This window comes from Centropristis striata, chromosome 6, assembly GCF_030273125.1.
Source record: "Centropristis striata isolate RG_2023a ecotype Rhode Island chromosome 6, C.striata_1.0, whole genome shotgun sequence".
NCBI classification, from domain to species: Eukaryota; Metazoa; Chordata; class Actinopteri; order Perciformes; family Serranidae; genus Centropristis; species Centropristis striata.
In genome coordinates, this window is record NC_081522.1 from 20,712,127 (window position 1) to 20,728,989 (window position 16,863).

At 37.2% G+C, this 16,863-nt stretch overlaps 1 protein-coding gene across 2 annotated transcripts; it reads right to left on the bottom strand.

Annotated features, from left to right (window-relative positions):
- Window positions 1–3,662: 3,662 nt before the first annotated feature.
- Window positions 3,663–16,029, bottom strand: uri1 (URI1 prefoldin like chaperone). Of its 2 annotated transcripts, none has more exons than XM_059335645.1 (11): window positions 15,637–16,029; window positions 14,193–14,227; window positions 8,776–8,854; window positions 8,368–8,503; window positions 7,191–7,282; window positions 7,044–7,107; window positions 6,713–6,899; window positions 5,915–6,155; window positions 5,641–5,792; window positions 5,289–5,529; window positions 3,663–4,222 (listed from the first exon to the last, which is right to left on the bottom strand). In XM_059335645.1, the coding sequence occupies exons 1-11, from the start codon at window positions 15,706–15,708 to the stop codon at window positions 4,034–4,036; spliced, it is 1,488 nt and encodes a 495-aa protein (XP_059191628.1). In that variant the 5' UTR covers window positions 15,709–16,029; the 3' UTR covers window positions 3,663–4,033. The 2 variants fall into 2 exon arrangements, with proteins under 2 accessions (XP_059191628.1, XP_059191627.1); XM_059335644.1 differs by lacking the exon at window positions 15,637–16,029 and adding an exon at window positions 15,343–15,626.
- Between the last annotated feature and the right edge of the window lie 834 nt (window positions 16,030–16,863).

Consider the following 16,863-nt stretch of genomic DNA (forward strand, 5'->3'; position numbering starts at 1 on the left):
CAAAAAATGAAACACAAAAAAAGACATTAACACAGCAACAGGTCCTTGGTTTTGCTCTTGTGGTTTGATTTGCTGTTTTCTTACAAGATACTAAAGCAGCTGCTTGTTTTTGTTTTTCTTGTATTGGAATTTGAAGCACCATAGGCATCTACAGGTTTTAAACAGTCCACTTATTATGTGTGCCTGCAACTGGAATTATCTGTTTTCTTTTACTGGAAATGTTCTCTCAACTTGCCTCAGCCCAAATGTTAAACCTATATTATTATTTTGGCTGAAAAGTGAGTTTTTCTTATCATATTTAGTTTTTATGATCTTATTTAGTTCTGCTTTACAATATCCATCATATTTCAGGTAGAAACAGCAATCCGATGTGTTCAAAGACTAAAGAATAGAAAATGGCTGTTTCTCAGAAGCTACAGGGAGCACAGTCAATTATTTGTCAACTATGAAATCATAAGTTGAAAATCAAAAATATGCACACCCATGCACTGTTAAAAATGATGCATGTGGAAGACGATCCTGGAAGAAAATCCTGATTTTGACTATTGAGGTGTGATTTTTCATGTGATATAAAAATATCCAAGTTAAAATGTTAGATATTTTCCCAAAGTATGTCTGTACCAAGACTTTAGCCACATTTTGACATTTTTCCTCACAATACTTATATTCTTCTCAATTAACCGATTGACTGTTTCAGTCTGTAAGAACATTTTGAAAAATGACTTTTTTTTAATTATCATAAAAGTTATGCAGATTAATTTTCTGTCAGTCAACAAATTGTTTTGATTTGATATAGTTGTGGTCCAAACATCTAGGTGATTTTTTAATAAATACAGAGTTGTATTTTTCCCAAATACACATTAAACAAGAAAGAAAGAAAGAAAGAAAGAAAGAAAGAAAGAAAGAAAGAAAGAAAGAAAGAAAGAAAGAAAGAAAGAAAGAAAGAAAGAAAGAAAGAAAGAAAGAAAGAAAGAAAGAAGGAAAGAAAGAAAGAAAGAAGGAGAGTTCACTCTGAATGACTTTGAGGAGTCTAAGCATGCAACATCAGTGTGAGAATCAGAAGTGTCATTATTTTCAGAGCTGTAACATCGCTGTGGATCACCTGAACATGTGTGTGTCTCCTGTTTTTTTCACCACTTCCTCTAGCAGAGTGTAAATGCTGCAGGTACGAGACACTTTGTGGCTTCATCTTTAATATCGTACATTGGAAATAGCAGTGACGCAGATATGCTTGCTGCTGTTTAATCCATTCCTCTGACATTTGGAGCTAAGAGTAACTCTTCCTCTCCCCCTCTCAGGCCCAAGCACCTGTCTGGACAACAATACCTGCTTGAATCCTTCATCACGCAACTCTTAAAACCCCCGTAATCCCTGAAATGTAGATCTTGTGTGTTCCAGCCCATTACATAGTTTGTATGCTCGATTTCTTTTTAATGTAGTTCTGCTATGTTCCAGCATATACCTTCACAGCTTAACCTACATAAGTCCATTGATCCGTGTCTCACCAATACAACTCCAGTATGTTAAGCATTGCCTAATCTGTCTCATGCTACCTGGATTTTCATATTGGAGAAATAATCCTGATGAAGGGGAGGGGGGCAGAGTCACCTCAGGACCTGTTTAAAAGCTTCTTATCAAAGACCTGCACTCCCACCATTTAACTAAAAGGGGAGTGATAGCCTTTCAACTCACAAGCCGCAGCTTTAATTAAAGCTGCTTGTGGGGGAGATGAAGTACAGTGGTGTGAATGAGTTGCCCCGCAAAAAAAAAATCAAAATTACATCAAACAACAGCTCAGTCCAGAGTGATTTTCAAGTTCACTAAAGAGGGGAAAAAATCCCAGCTTTTGAAACATATTAATCTGGGCTGAAAATGATTATTATGAGAAACTCCAAACATTCACAAACCAAACTTTCAGCAGCCAGAAACAATGAACAATTAGTTAAACTATTCAAATGTATAAATAAGATACTCTGAGTCACCTTTTAGCTTTTAGCAGGAAAAAGGATTCCTTAATCAGTATGTTTACATAAAATTATCAGAATAATTGAACCAAAACAAGTCATATAACCAATAAGTGATAAACAACAATAAACACACATTTAAATTACATTTTTGAGCTACGTGTACTTTACTATATTGTGTGTATATATATATATATATATATATATAATGTGTGTGTGTGTGTGTGTGTGTGTGTGTCTGTGTTTTAGAATCAAACTAATACATTGCTCAAATCAATCTCAAAATTTCCTTGACAACAAATTATCAAATTATAAGAGGAAAAAAAAAACAGTTTCAAGAACAAAAGCCAAATTAGAAGAAAGAAAAAAAAACATGAATTCTGTTTTTTTTCCCAATAATACACAATACAAATATAAAATATATATAATATATGAAAAGATAATACAAAATAATATAAAGGCTGAACAAAAGAACAATATTAGGCCTTGGCTGGGACTTCAATAGGACTTGACCTCCTGTATAAACATTTTATAGGAAATAAAAGTGTAAATAAATAAAATAAATGCGGTTATAACATACTTTACATTCATAGATCATAATTAATACATGTCATCTAAAAATGTTCAGGGACTTTTATTTGCAAGACATTTCCTCTCTTTCCCCGTCTTGTGACCCTTTGGACCAAACTACTCATAAACTGCTACTCATACATTGATGCATGTGTTAAGAGTATAATAATATAACATGCCAGTCACTTTTAAACTTCTGGGGTACATTTTACTGTCAATACTCATGTAGTAGTTTAAATTCAGGACTTTTACTTGTAATAAAATATTTATTGTGTTATTGTTCTGCACCTGCATGCTCTCCATCATGCACATGTCAAACATGCAGCAGTGCAGCAGTTTGACATCCTTTGCTCTCCCTTAGTTCACTGCCTGCAACTATGAAGTCTAAATCAGACTTTCTTCTGGACCTCGGCAGTTCCATTTTGTTTTTGGGCCCATGCTAAACTTGATTTGTTATCAGGGTGGTTGGCTTGGAAATCCCCTCTCTCATTAGGGCTGCACTTTGATTGTACTTTTGCTAACTGGAACAGGCATTTTGTGTTCAGTTTGCTGTACAGCTTTGATGAAATGTTATTGCTCGCTTACAAAGTTTGGCTGCAATATGGCGCGGGGATGGTGCTTTACTTAGCTCTTCAAATTTTAATGCACAACAGGAAATTCACAGGGAGCTACAATAATTCATAAGAGACCGTATTAGCTCAGTCAGTGTCTGCTAATAGCTGTTTAAAGACCAAAACAATTTGCACTAGGTATCAGGAGCAACAATGTGTTACCATTACACTCCATTACTATGCAGTGAGAACCAATTTGAAAATATCTTTCCAAACTGATCCTCAGATGCAGAATTAAAGCCTGTCAGCACAAACACAAATGAAATAAAGACCAAGAACATTGAAGGAAGAAAGAGGAAACAAGACTTGTAGCCAAAATCATTTATTTTCCTTTTTAGTTAGGGTCAATATTCTATTTTTGTCTTTACATAAAGCTTGTCACAAAGGGATACATACATTCATTAGGCAAGTCAGGAGAAGGTCAAATGAAAGCAAGCAGCCACCTGATTCTGTTTAATAATCAACACTTGGAAAAAGAAGAAAACGAGGGGAACTGATCCTAAGTGTACCTACAGTCTTACCTATACTGGCAATAGTGTAAATCAACAGAAAAGCATAAGACAGGTAAACATATGACAGTCAGAAATTGGTTTTAACCGTTGGGTGCCATTGATACAGTAGGAGTGGATATGCAAAACAGACTGCAGTTTCTAGTGTTTGCAGCTTGTTAAGAAGCAGTTTTACACACAAGGCGTTGCTACTGTACTTTATCGCAATCAACAGTCATACTCAATGACAGAAACCCTGTATGAATAGAAGTGAAGACACGTCAAAGAAAAGAGAGGATGGTTTGTGCAGTTCATCAGTTTGTAGAAAAGAAACAGGCTTTTTTTTTTATAAAAACAAACAAGAAGTTATTGTGAAAATGGAAAATTTGCTCGTTAACAGTCACTGCTGCTGCAACCTGGCAGCTTTAAACTTCGACACCCTTTTCGGGGCATGCTGGGGCGGGGTGACGTCAGGCGCCACCTCCTCCTGTTTCCTCTCCAGGATGGTTGGCAGAGCCGGGGGAACGATGGTCAGATGGGGGACGGCCGAAGGCATCGGGTCCTTTTCTACCACTGTACCTGAAAAGGCCTAGAGAAGAGAAATCACAGTAAGAAACCAGAGTCTGATCCCCACAACCTGCTGAGGGGTTTAAAAAGGCTTTTTTTTTGGGTAAAAAAATAAACACAACAATAAGAAAATGATGCCATTTCTCACAGCCAAAAACAGTAATTGTCATTGGAATTTTGGAATGCTTTTGTCAGAAATATAACCAAATCTAAGCCAAAAATAATGCTATTTCAACAAAATCACTTTATTTTCCATGTCTCATTTATAATTTTCAAAAATAAACCACATGCACTAACCAGATCCTGTAAAAAAAATATGAAATTCTCTGCTGAGAGCAATGGCCATATGACAAAAAAAGTCAGTGAAACTTCAACTGAACTGCAGGCTGTTTGCACAGAGCAGAGATGAGAGGACAAGAGATGTTGAAAAAAATGTAAATTGTTAAATATGTATACAATAATGGTAACACCATTTTTTGTTAAGTAAATTATCAAATAAATTGAACTTGATTTTATTCTCTTTTTTATGATCAAAGACATTATAACTGTGTTATACTGCACAAAACACGTTTCTGAGTTATTTCTACTTCTAGCTGTGATTGTACTGTTTTCATAGAGGAGCAGGACTTTTGCATTGCAGTGAAAAATGAGGCCACAGTGAGTTAAATGTGCGAGGAGCAAGAAAAGGCCCTGAAACTGCTCAGCATCTAGAGGGTTAATGTTGTAGTACATGACTGATGGCTGAAGGTTTAGGTCCACAAAGGCTTTACACACACGTCTTCATGCGGTGTTTTCTTGTTCATATTGTCTCTTGTGACGAACATTTAATGATTGTTTGACCACATGGTGCTCCCATTTTAACATAAAGAGGCTTCGGTGGGAGTTTTGTTATGTTCTCATTAAGGGATGTGAGGCTCAAAGGTGCAATTTTCATAAACTGTTTCATAATATAGGTATATTGCACATTCCCTCACACTGTAACTAAGATTAAAGACATTACAGAGGAACCTGACTGAGATCTGTGCAGACAAAAGAAGATAGCTAGACGTACCGGAGCTAAAGCTTAAAGACAACCCTGTATTGTTTACCTCAAATCTGCTCGCGGTATGCATTGGGATGGCTGTGGGGCTGTCCTCCTCCGTGATGCCGTCACTGGTGTCACTGTGCGTCGCTTCATCGTGGCTGAAGCTGCGTCCGACCATCCGGCGCTCTTCGAAGTCCGCCGCGCTGCTCTCACTCGTGTCGCTGCACACGCTGTTCTCTCGGCTGCGAGACTTTAAGATGGACTTTCTGGGGATGAGTTCCCCGTTTTTCACATCCACAAACAACCTGACAAAGACAGCAGAGCAGTTTCAGCAATCAGAGGAGAGGAACCTCAGTAATATCAAAAATAAAATGTTTTTTTAATTGCAATATGTCTAACCTTAGTGTTGTTTTTACCTGTAAATGTCCGCTGGTGTTGTGATTTTGTAAAGTTCATGATGAGAGTGCCCGTTATTGTGACCGTTCTTCTTTTTCCTCTTGGAGTGTTCTTTCTGCTCCTTCCTTTCACTGAACTTCAACATGGTGTTTTTTCCTGTGTTTATCCTCACCTGGAGTAAAAACACAGACAGGGTGAAGAGAAAGTCTCCACAACAGAACTGCAGGATCAAAAGAAGAGAAAAGAAAAGAAAAGACCTTAAAGTTATTACTATAACTTATTTATCACTCTGACCTTCTTGGGTTCGATAGTGTGAGAGAAAAAGATGGTGGGCAAACAGTTGCCCTCCACTTCCTCGTCGTCTTCTTCTTCTTCTTTCCTTTCTGCACTGGGTGGTGCTGCGCTGTGAGGCACGGAGGTCCAGCTTGGCTTCAGACTCAGTCCATTTACCGGAGGAGCAGCGTCTCCCTCCTTCTCCTCTTCCGAGGAAAGGGATGATGTGTCCTCGCCATTCATGTCCGCGTTATCAGATAATCTGAAGGAAAACATTTCCAGGGAAACATTTACATTTGATCCTCAGTGAGAAAATGTGCAATTATTAAAGCTACTAGAGGGAAACAGTATGTTAACTTGGATCGTATTCTCCCACATTTTTGTGACTAAAGGGGACGTAAATGATAGACATTGGTCCAGCATTTAGTGAGAGCCCTGCAGACAGAAGCCATGAAATATGCTGCAATGTCCTCTGACAGTACGTCCACTAAAGGTGCTTGTTTTTGCCACTGACATGGTATTTCCGTAATCAAAACTCTTCCTGGCACTCCTCTCTCCAACTCTTTCACTCACATGTCCACCGTTTTCTTTTTTTTTTCAGCGAGATTTCAGATCCAAACTTTTGCTTGACTGAGAACTGGTTAGACACAATACCAAATTGACTGGATGAAGCAAAACTCAATGAAAAGCATTTTATTTCTCTGTAGGGACCATTCTATAATGTTTTCAGACACAGTCTGCAGCAAAAACAAGCACTTTAGAGAACACTGAAGGTTCACAAAGAGCCTACCCACAAAACCCCCAAGCGTGTTCATGTACCTGTCCTGCTCATCTTGTAGCTCCTCCAGTTTCTCCAGTTCATCCAACCTCGCCCACAACTCCTCCTCAGTCATGACGCCTTTTCTGCTCTCTCCATCTCCGCCCTCTTCTTCATCCTCCTCTTTTAGATCCAACACGGCATCCAGCTTGGGCTTAGAGTTTGGTTTGTGAGCTATTCTTTGCTTTCCTGTTAAAGCAGACAATGAAATGTAGATTTTTTTCAGCCTAAATGTTAATCTAAGTTTGGTGTAAAATTAAGCTTTCTTTGCTTTTTCATAGAGCAACATGTACAAGTAAAAAACAGGGGCAGAAGAAAGGCTGAGAAAGAAACCTTTGGTGAGAGCAGCATCGGTGCTTCCAGTGTCTTCTCTAATGTCGACGTAGTCCCCTTTACTCTGAAGGACAAACAAAGTCAATACATTTGCCCCCATTTATGTCTTACATTTTATTTCATTATTTCATCTGTGTGATGACTTACGGATGACATGGTTTCCAAATCCTTCACAAGCCCGACTCTGGCTTCAAAATTCTTTGCTGTCTGCGACAGACCATTGAGTTCACTCTCCACATCTGCAGAAAAACAGATCATCAAAATGTGCATTCACAGAGATGGAAGCAGACTGACAATATGCAAAAATCTGTCTGCAGGCTAATTGAGATTTAAATAAAAGATTTAATGTAACAATAGCCGCCGGCTGCTAAAGAGTTAAAATCCTAAACAAGTTAGGGGGGAGAAAAAAAAATTGAAAAATGATGACACAAACAGTTCATAATATCTTCTGCCCTGAATACTACTCCGGATCATTAAATCTTGACAACAATTAAGCCCTTTTACTAATAGCAGCAGAGGGCCCTTGTTTCCATGGCGATCGGGAGCCCCTCCAGTCAGTGCATCAACTGGAAGTGAGGAAAGGTCAAACACAGAAGGCCTGACAACTCAGCCGTTGTCTGACACATTTCAGCCAGCTATGTTTGTCTTACAGCACTTAGCTCTGTAATAGCGGGGTGGGCAGGGTCAGGAGATAGGAGGAGGAGAGGGAGGGAGGGAGGGAGGGAGGGAGAAGGGAGGGCGGACGGCTGTGGATGGGCTGTGGCAGCATGTTTCTGCTTCACTAAACACTCTAATAATGTTCACATCAGAGATCGTTACTTGGGCCCATTTGACTTAATATGAGATTTTCAGACCTAGACTGAGCAGCGGGCAAAACACAGACACACTTGTTAGAATATGAACCTTTTTTTCTCCCCTGACCATGACTCCTTGATTCTACTTCTTGACATGATTTACAACAGTGACAACAGTGTCCTGTATTTGCAAAAGCAGCACAGCAACTGATATCTGCAGATGTGGCTTGCAGCTTGCAACCCTTTAACCACATGTGAGATTAAGATCCCCACCTACGTCAAAAAAAATCATGCACGCTTCAAGATTTCGGTACAGTCATTAGAAGCATAACAGTTCACTAACCATATCCTAAATTCTACAAGTATCACAAAAGTTTCTCCCAAAATGTCACAGCGGAAAGTTCTGCAGACAAGCTTGATGCAGCAACACCCTCTGCTGGAGGAACGGGAGCAGTGTGGAGCGACAGTAAACAATGGCGTCTTGTTGAGAGGACAGAAAACAGTCTTTTCGAAAAAAAAAACAGACTCACATTTCATCCGGTGATCAACAATTTTCTGAGCCTGCTTGGCAGAGCACTTGGCGAACCAGTTGTCGCCGAGCAACACTGTGACCTCGTTTGTGTGCACCAGCTTCCCAGGCATGAAGGCCAAGGGGCCAAACGGCACCTGTTTATAGCAGCACAGGGGACGGAGGAAAAGAGCAGAACCAAAGCAGGAACAGTTAATAAAGCAGGTGGCAGAATGTGGCCATGAAAGTAGGAGAAAAGGGGAAATAAAACTCAGTAACAGCAATAAAAATATGCATTGTTAAGGTCAGCTTCTGCAAAGTTAATAATATAAACCAAGCTCAAGGTGCTGGTAAAGTTGCCATTTGAACACTAATCCGCAATGCACAAGTTGTGTTTTTCTTGTGCATTTTTAAAAAGGTCAACACTCACCATGATGTCATAAGACAGCTGATCTGGAAGGGTTTTAAGGCGGTCTTTCAGGGCTGCATAGTCACCTGACACCTTCTTCCTGCAAAGGCATAGATTTACAATGTTAGGCCAAGGACTAAATCTCCTCTAGAGCTTTTGTTATACAAATTAGTTTGTTCTACTTATTTTGGGATGTTTAATAAACAGAACAATGGGAAGCAAACGGCAGCTATGAATACTGAGGAAGTGCCTGTTTCCCCCTTTAGGGAAGACAGTGTAAGTCAAGAGGTCTCAAGATGTTGCTGACATTCATTTTTATCTGTTTGCCACTTGACACTGAAAATCTTCAAAGAAAGTCAGGACAATACAGTGACCAAAAACAGCTAACACTTTATTGTGATGTTTTCTACAACCAGATAAAGGACATATAAATAGTTCCAGTTCCTGTAAGAGTTTAAAGAAGTATTTCTGTTGTTTTATATTCTGATATAGCTTTATATATATATACTATATCCAGTGAAAGTTGCAACACCAGATTGTGCAATTTGTAACTGTAACACAGATACGAAGCTATGCCAATCATCTTTATACAACTACAGTGTGTCATAACCAGATGATAGCAATATGTTGCTAAAAGTACCTATTATTGACTTGATCGCATGGACATTTGACTTGTTGCTCTATTATGATTTGTTGGAACAGTCTAGCATTCCTTGTAAACGTAATCCTCAACCTTAAAGATATACGATGCAGGATTTTCCTAAAAACATTGTATAGACTCATACAAAAGTAACCTCTCTCAACCATCACTGAAGACCCACTAGAGGTATGTGTAAGTAGTTCTGATTCTATCAACATGGACATTTGGAAATGTCCATTGGACTTGCATGAGAAAAGCTTGATAGAAACACCAAAATTTGATAAAACATTCAAAAATGTGCATAAAAGTTTTTAAGCTGGCTTGAGGTGGTTTTTGTCCTTTTCAGAAAATAGTTAATGCACTAAATGGGAGATGAGACTGACAATAATGATAATAACTGATAATAAACGTTTCCACTCCTCTGGTCAAGACGAGCTCACATGAAAGAACAATTATAAGTAGCCCGAATTTAATCTAATTCCTGAAGACTCAACTCCAGTCTCCATTTTCTCTCGTGGGTGGACAAATTTGTCAGAATAGCAACCTTTTTGTTGTTGTATTTTCTGTCTCACGCATGCTCTTCTTCTTCTACTGTTTATTGAAAGATTAGCCTACAGCAATACATTACACTGCCATCCTCTGACAAAAGTACATTGATGCAACTTTGTTTATTTGCTCTAAATTAGTTGATGGAAACGTCCCTAAATTACATTTTCTTTATTGCAACATTTCAAAAATGTCACTTCAGAATTTTCTTTGACTTCAATGGAAACACAGCTGGTATCTGTATCTGCAGAGAGCCTGCCCTCTGGCTGAATTTTCTCTTTTCTTAGTGTGGCTTGAAATATAACTCCCAATCTATTCAAGTAGTTTTTAGTCAAAAAGTAAATTGGAAAACAAAAACAGTGTCTTATGATTGTTACAATAACATCTTATAAGCACAGAATTACAGCAATATGAGGTATATTTGTATGTAAATAAAAGAGTGACTGCAGGTGCATTGAACTCTGGCAGAGCTAAGAGGCGATGGATGAACTCTGGACTTTTGGACCCACATTACACTAATCTGGCATCACAAGACCCATATCACACAAACTGGAGATAAATATTTTACGATGTTTTGTTGCTCTTTTTTTAAACACCATGAAGTAAAAGATATCTTAACACTAAAAAAGTGTGCAGCCTAAGTCTTTGTTGACATGCCATGTGCCTTTTACAAGCCAAAGGATCTATAGAAATACCATGGGAAAATAGCACTAGAGCAAAAATCTTACATACTCAAAGACAAACAAGAAATTAGTATTAGGGGCCCATTTTAAAATTATTAAACTTCAGTTTTACTGAGTTTAGGTAAAAATAGTTTTAATAATTATAATTAATAATAATTGAGCTCATTAATCAACTGTTGAATGTGAGATGGGTGTAAGTGAATATCTGGGTATTTATAAAAGGAAGTATGGCAATGTATTGCCTTTGGTGGTGTTTTAAAAAACATAAGTATTGTACATATTTACATTTTATGAAATGTTGGTTGATATGCATTTGTTTTTAATATATGCATGTTATCTATGTTTATATATATATATATATATTGTAATGCTTGATATTTGTAAGCATTAATACATAATGGTTATTCTTTTAAATTAACATTTTTATTTTTAAAAAGTACCACTCCATTTAATTGTATTAGGGACCTTGTACACCCACATGGGTAGGAATGATAAAAGTGTAATTTGTCTCATTTTAACAGGTCTAACAGAATTAAGAGGAGAGTCAGGGAGATGTAGAGCGTGGTCTGTTGACACCCACACAGTCCTGAGGAGCTTTAATCAACCAAATAAGTGAAATCACCTGTGTAGGTGTATCATGGTTAGGAAGGACCTTTCAAGACTCCCCAATTGTGATTACTTGTGACTACTTGGCCCAACGCTGAGCAATTTTTTTTTTTTTTTGAAGAGGAATTGTATAGTCCATAAACTGACTGCAAATAGTTTACACATAATGCTTAACCCTTTATCAGGTGAAGAACAATATTTGGAACTTCAGTGGATATCAAAATGGGGTTGAGAAAAGAGTTGCAAATTTACTAGATTAAAGTGGCAAATCTACAAGAAAAAAAGTCGCAGATTTACGAGATTTAAAGTGGCAAATCTCCGAAAAAAGTTGCAGATTTAAGAGATTTAAAGTGGCAAATCTGTGTGGAAAAAAGTCACAGATTTACGAGTCAGAAGTGGGGAAAAAAAGCAACTTTTTTCTCGCAGATCCACCACTTTAAATCTCATAAATCTGCGACTTTTTTCGCGCAGATTTGCCACTTTAAATCTCGTAAATCTGCGACTTTTTTTCTTGTAGATTTGCCACTTTAATCTAGTAAATTTGCTTTAATCTCTTAAATCTCCAACTTTTTTTCTTGTAGATTTGCCACTTTAAATCTCTTAAATCTCCAACTTTTTTTCTTGTAGATTTGCCATTTTAAATCTCGTAAATCTGCTACTTTTTTCGCGCAGATTTGCCACTTTAAATCTCTCAAATCTGCGACTTTTTTTCTTGTAAATCTGCCACTTTAATCTAGTAAATTTGCAACTTTTTTCTCTAAATATTTTTATTTTGAATATCCGCTGAAGTTACCAAATACGGTTCTTCGCCTGATAAAGGGTTAATACGACTTTCATTGCATATAAAAACCTTTCCTTCACATGAAATCAGAGCCAACTGCTTCTACTACTAGTAAGAACACTGAACACACGGCCTGCAATCAATAAGAATGAATTTACTGCAATGAAGTTACACTGTAAAGACCCTCCACAGGCATGGTCCGCTCACAGAGATGTTTCCACTCACTCGACCTTATTACAGCTCGTCTCCTCACTGGGCTGTGTGGGTTTGTATAACATCTCCTTTACTCTCCTGTTGGCTTTGTTGTGTCTGTTTGGGTGGGAGAACTAACTGGCCCTATTTCAGAGAAGACATTTTTACATGTCACAGTAGGAGAAAAACACAGGTGAAAGTAATACAATGAATGATGGTAGAATTACATTTAGCTGCTTTGGTTTCACAATACTGGTACTGTGCATACTGGCTCACTGTCATGGCTTACCAGGGCACTTTTCCTGCTGTGACAAGTCAAAATACAAAAAGGCTAAAGGTACAGCGAGTTCTCAGCTCCAGCTTTAACCTAAGCACAAGTCTAATGGAGTAGATTACAAATAAATACAATCTGTAATTATCCACAAAAGGCGGAAAAATGTATTTGCCCGTCTAACAAAACAATATATGGGTGCACACTAGGGGTGGGCGATATGGCCCTAAAAGAATATTGCAATATTTCAGGGTAGTTTTGCAATAACTATATTCTTGGCAATATGACAAAATAATGAAAAATACATAAAAAATTATATTTCAAAAATTATTTTCAAGTCTGTAAAATAAAAACAGTACAACAAAATAAAAATCAACGGTGAATCTAAATTTTAGTGTAAATCTCAACAGTTTACAAATACCTAAAATGTACTCTTGACTCTTCAGTGCAAAATGGAAGTAAATGGAAAATAATAAAAATATAACTGCAAATGTCAATGATGACTAAGTAAATGTACTTAATAAAGTACTTCAGTACAATTCTGAGGTACGTCAACTTAACTTGCGTATTTCCATTTATGTAACTTTATACTTCTACTACTCAACATTTTAAAGGGAAATATTGTATTTTTTACTCTTTAATATAAATTAAACCACATAAAAGTATATTAACTAGTTAAAATGAGCCATACCTTGACAGTAAAATGCTACTTACATAAATGCATAGAAAATAATTATCCAACAATATATATAGAACATATACACATCTGAGTGGGGTCATTCTGCACAACTTTAGGTACATTTTGTTGCTGGTACTTTGTACTTTAACTTAAGCAAGTTTTTTTGAATGCAATGATTTGACGTCACTATGTCAAGAACAAGAAGAAGGAATGTTGCCATCATCGCAGTATGCATTTTTAAAAATATCATATAAAAAATATGCCAGTATTATTATGAATGATACAATATGGCACACCCTAATTGCACGCAGGGCCTTAAAGGTTGCCTGTGTGCTGAAACTGCTCCGTCTTTCTGCTGCAACCGTGTTTGGGAATCAGGAATAAACAGGCTAATTACAGCGTACTTGAAACAAATGCCTCTGATTGGTCAGGGAGTGTCTAATTAGTTGATTTTGACCAGAGACTGCACTCTAAACGCAGAGCCTCAATATTGCACAGAATCATGCTTGATTAATTGAGGAAGCCAAACTCATTGCTATTATTAGACAATAAATTATGCAGCTCTAACATGGAGTTACACCAACTGTGTCTCAACTAAACACAAACTTCACTGAAAGACGTGAGTGGATAATGACACATATCCATTTAATTTCATTTTGTAATTGGCTGTATTCATAGAAATGGATGACTCAGAGACAATCAAGTGCAGAGACATAAAAATCATGCCTGTAACTTTAATATTAAAATATGAATATTTTAAATATATTGGGAGTTGTGCTAAAAAGGACTTGTTTTTTACATTTACATAGTAAATTTTATACTGACCTTTTGAATGTCTTTTCACAAATATGCATGTTTTTAGATCTTTTATAGCTAGGAAAAGGCTGTATTAGATAGAACCTGTGTTATTGACCAGCTTTATTTTTGCTACTCTGTGCCACATCAGGATTTATTAATGTGTAACTAAAAAGCAATTAAAATAAAGCATTGTATCACATTGCAATTGTTGAAAAAGTAAACGGGACTTTCGTAATGCTTACCAGTGCTGCATCCGACTTTCACAGTCTTTCACCACCTGTTTTAGGACAAATAGTTTCAATACAAATCAAGTTGAAAATCTATGCAACCTACACAGGTGTGTTGAGGTTTAATAGCCTAAAGGAGTAACAGTAGCAGTGAATATTGCCAACAGCACATTCTCAATTCCTGAACATTTTCTGATCAGTACTTTTACTGGTGAAGAAGCACTATTCAAACACACAACACAATATATGAATATGTTAGTAGTAGAAACATCACACACTGTTAACAGACAAAATGCCCAGCCAGATGAAGGGAGACGGAGAAACACAAACACAGCTGTTAAACCTCTGAAGTCCAGGAGATTTTGGTTCAAATTTGTCAACTTCCTATGCATTTGTTTCTGTCTCTGATTAGCATCTTTCAGCCTGTCCTTACATCACATGTATGGCTCCTTTTTCTCGACACAAACTTGGCTACCAGTAAATTTTTTATTTTATTTTAATTAACAAAGTATAAAGGTACCAGGAACCGAAAACAAACAAAAGACACAGGTGTCTATGGAAATGTACCATTTTTTAAACCATTTATACCCACACAAACAGCAGAAAAATGATAAATCTATAAAACAGTCTATTTACATGCAAATTAAAATAGTAATAGTTTTCATTGTAGAAAGAAAATTCACAATTTAAAAATGGTCTAGAAACATAAATGGCACACTGTGAAAGCTCCTATGATGCACTTTCAACTGGCTTTCTCATCTTGTCAACATATCATATATAAATAAAGTTATTACTGTAAATAAACGTGTATTTTCAATAAACAGATGGACTCCAGAGGGTTAAAACGGCATCCAAGTGATCATGGCATCTGCACAATCATCCTTTCACTGCAGTAACAAATGGTGATACATACAGTTTGTGTAAAGCAAAAGTTTCTTGCGCGTTTAACTTTCTCGGTGTTTACTTTTTACAGAGAAGTGAAGTGAAACTTGTAAATATGAGACTTCCTGGCTGAATCCCTGTGGGGGGCGTACTATTCAGTAGCTAGCTAACCCTTAGCATCGTTAAAAGTCAAGTTTCCTAAAGTCTGGAGACCGAAAAAAAAAAACTCAAATAAAACTAGTAGTACGAGCACATAAGTGCAGAGAAACGAAACTAAACACACCTCCTCCCTCCGGGAAACATTTTGCGTAACGAGAGCTTGAACATGATCACAACGTGAGTGCCTGCAGGAGAGGAAGCTTCTCGAACATGGACAGTTCAAACAACAAACACACATGTTACTAATGTGACATATATGTTAGTACAATTAGTGCATACACGTGTGTATTTAATGTAAAAAGCACTTCAGGTGATCCATTGGTGGTGCAAAACCCGTCCACCGCGTGGCCAGAGGTTTGGCTAACGTTAGACGTGAAGTTAGCCAGCAAAAATGTTTCGTGTCAACTGGTTAAATTACCTTCTCGTGTTCCTCTCGGAGCCTGACAACTCCGCCGAGATGCTCTATGTTCATTTTACCTTTTTCAGCCATTGTCAACCCACGTGCACAACAGGAATATATGGTGTTTTGTGACCCCAAAACAAAGCTCAGGGGTTGTTGTGAGTCCTAAAGAAGTGTTTATGAATGCAGCCGCTGCTATTCCTGAGACCCGTTCTGCTCGTATTCATCAATGGGGCAGTGATAATTATCCTCACTTTCGGTGATACCATTTCACACTCTCATTTCAAGATTTCTGCATGATTTCCAAAAATATCCACGCTTTTAATATCCAAAGATGAGCAAATATTCCTTGTCACTCTCGCTGCGACATGCACCTCGGTCCAAGGGCAATGCACCAGGATTAACAGCGGAACTTCCGGTCAAAATGTTCAAAATAAAAGATCTGGGAATACAATACAATACAATAAATCTTTATTATCCACCATGGTGGAAATTTGCCTTCGGTTCACCGTAAAGATACAGATGTTCGATAGAGAGATACAGAAGTTGAGAATGCAGTTAAAACATATGATAAGAAAAGAAAAAGACAATTAAGAGCAGTTCAAAGTTAGTGTATCACTTATGTTGAGTTGAGGAGGCGAGTAGCGTTGGGGATAAAAGATTTTTTAAAGGCTCCCTTAGCTAGTGTGGGACCATTTTGCTTGCGGAACGTCGCTTTTTAGTACAATGAAATCGAACATAAAACAGGTTGACCTGTAATTCAATTGACACGTTAATGTATATAAATCACACAGTAAATTCACTTCATTACCAGTAAAATTTCTAAATTTAAACTTTTAAGTTCATCTGCTAGGGGCCCTGCAGGGCAGGACCTAATGATCTGCTGAGCCTCTATAAACGTCCTGTTCCTACTATTGTCTGTGCAACGTATATAAGACTGAGGTAATGAAGGATTTAAAAAACTAGTTTGTAAGTATCTTAAGTAAACAAGTAAATAAGTATTCTAATTTGTAAACAAAATGTATTGGATTGTTAAAAGTTTTTTTTAAAAACTGTGGCAAATTATTGCTGTATAATATTGTTATGATTATATTGTTTTGTGTATATCATCTTTATTGTTTATTGAACATTTTTGTTGTCAATGTGAAGTTAAGTTAAATTCATAAATATACACACGGCAGTTTAAGCTATGGCGATGCCTTGTGTTTTTACAGATTTTTTGTGTGCAAATTGTTAATGTGCAGC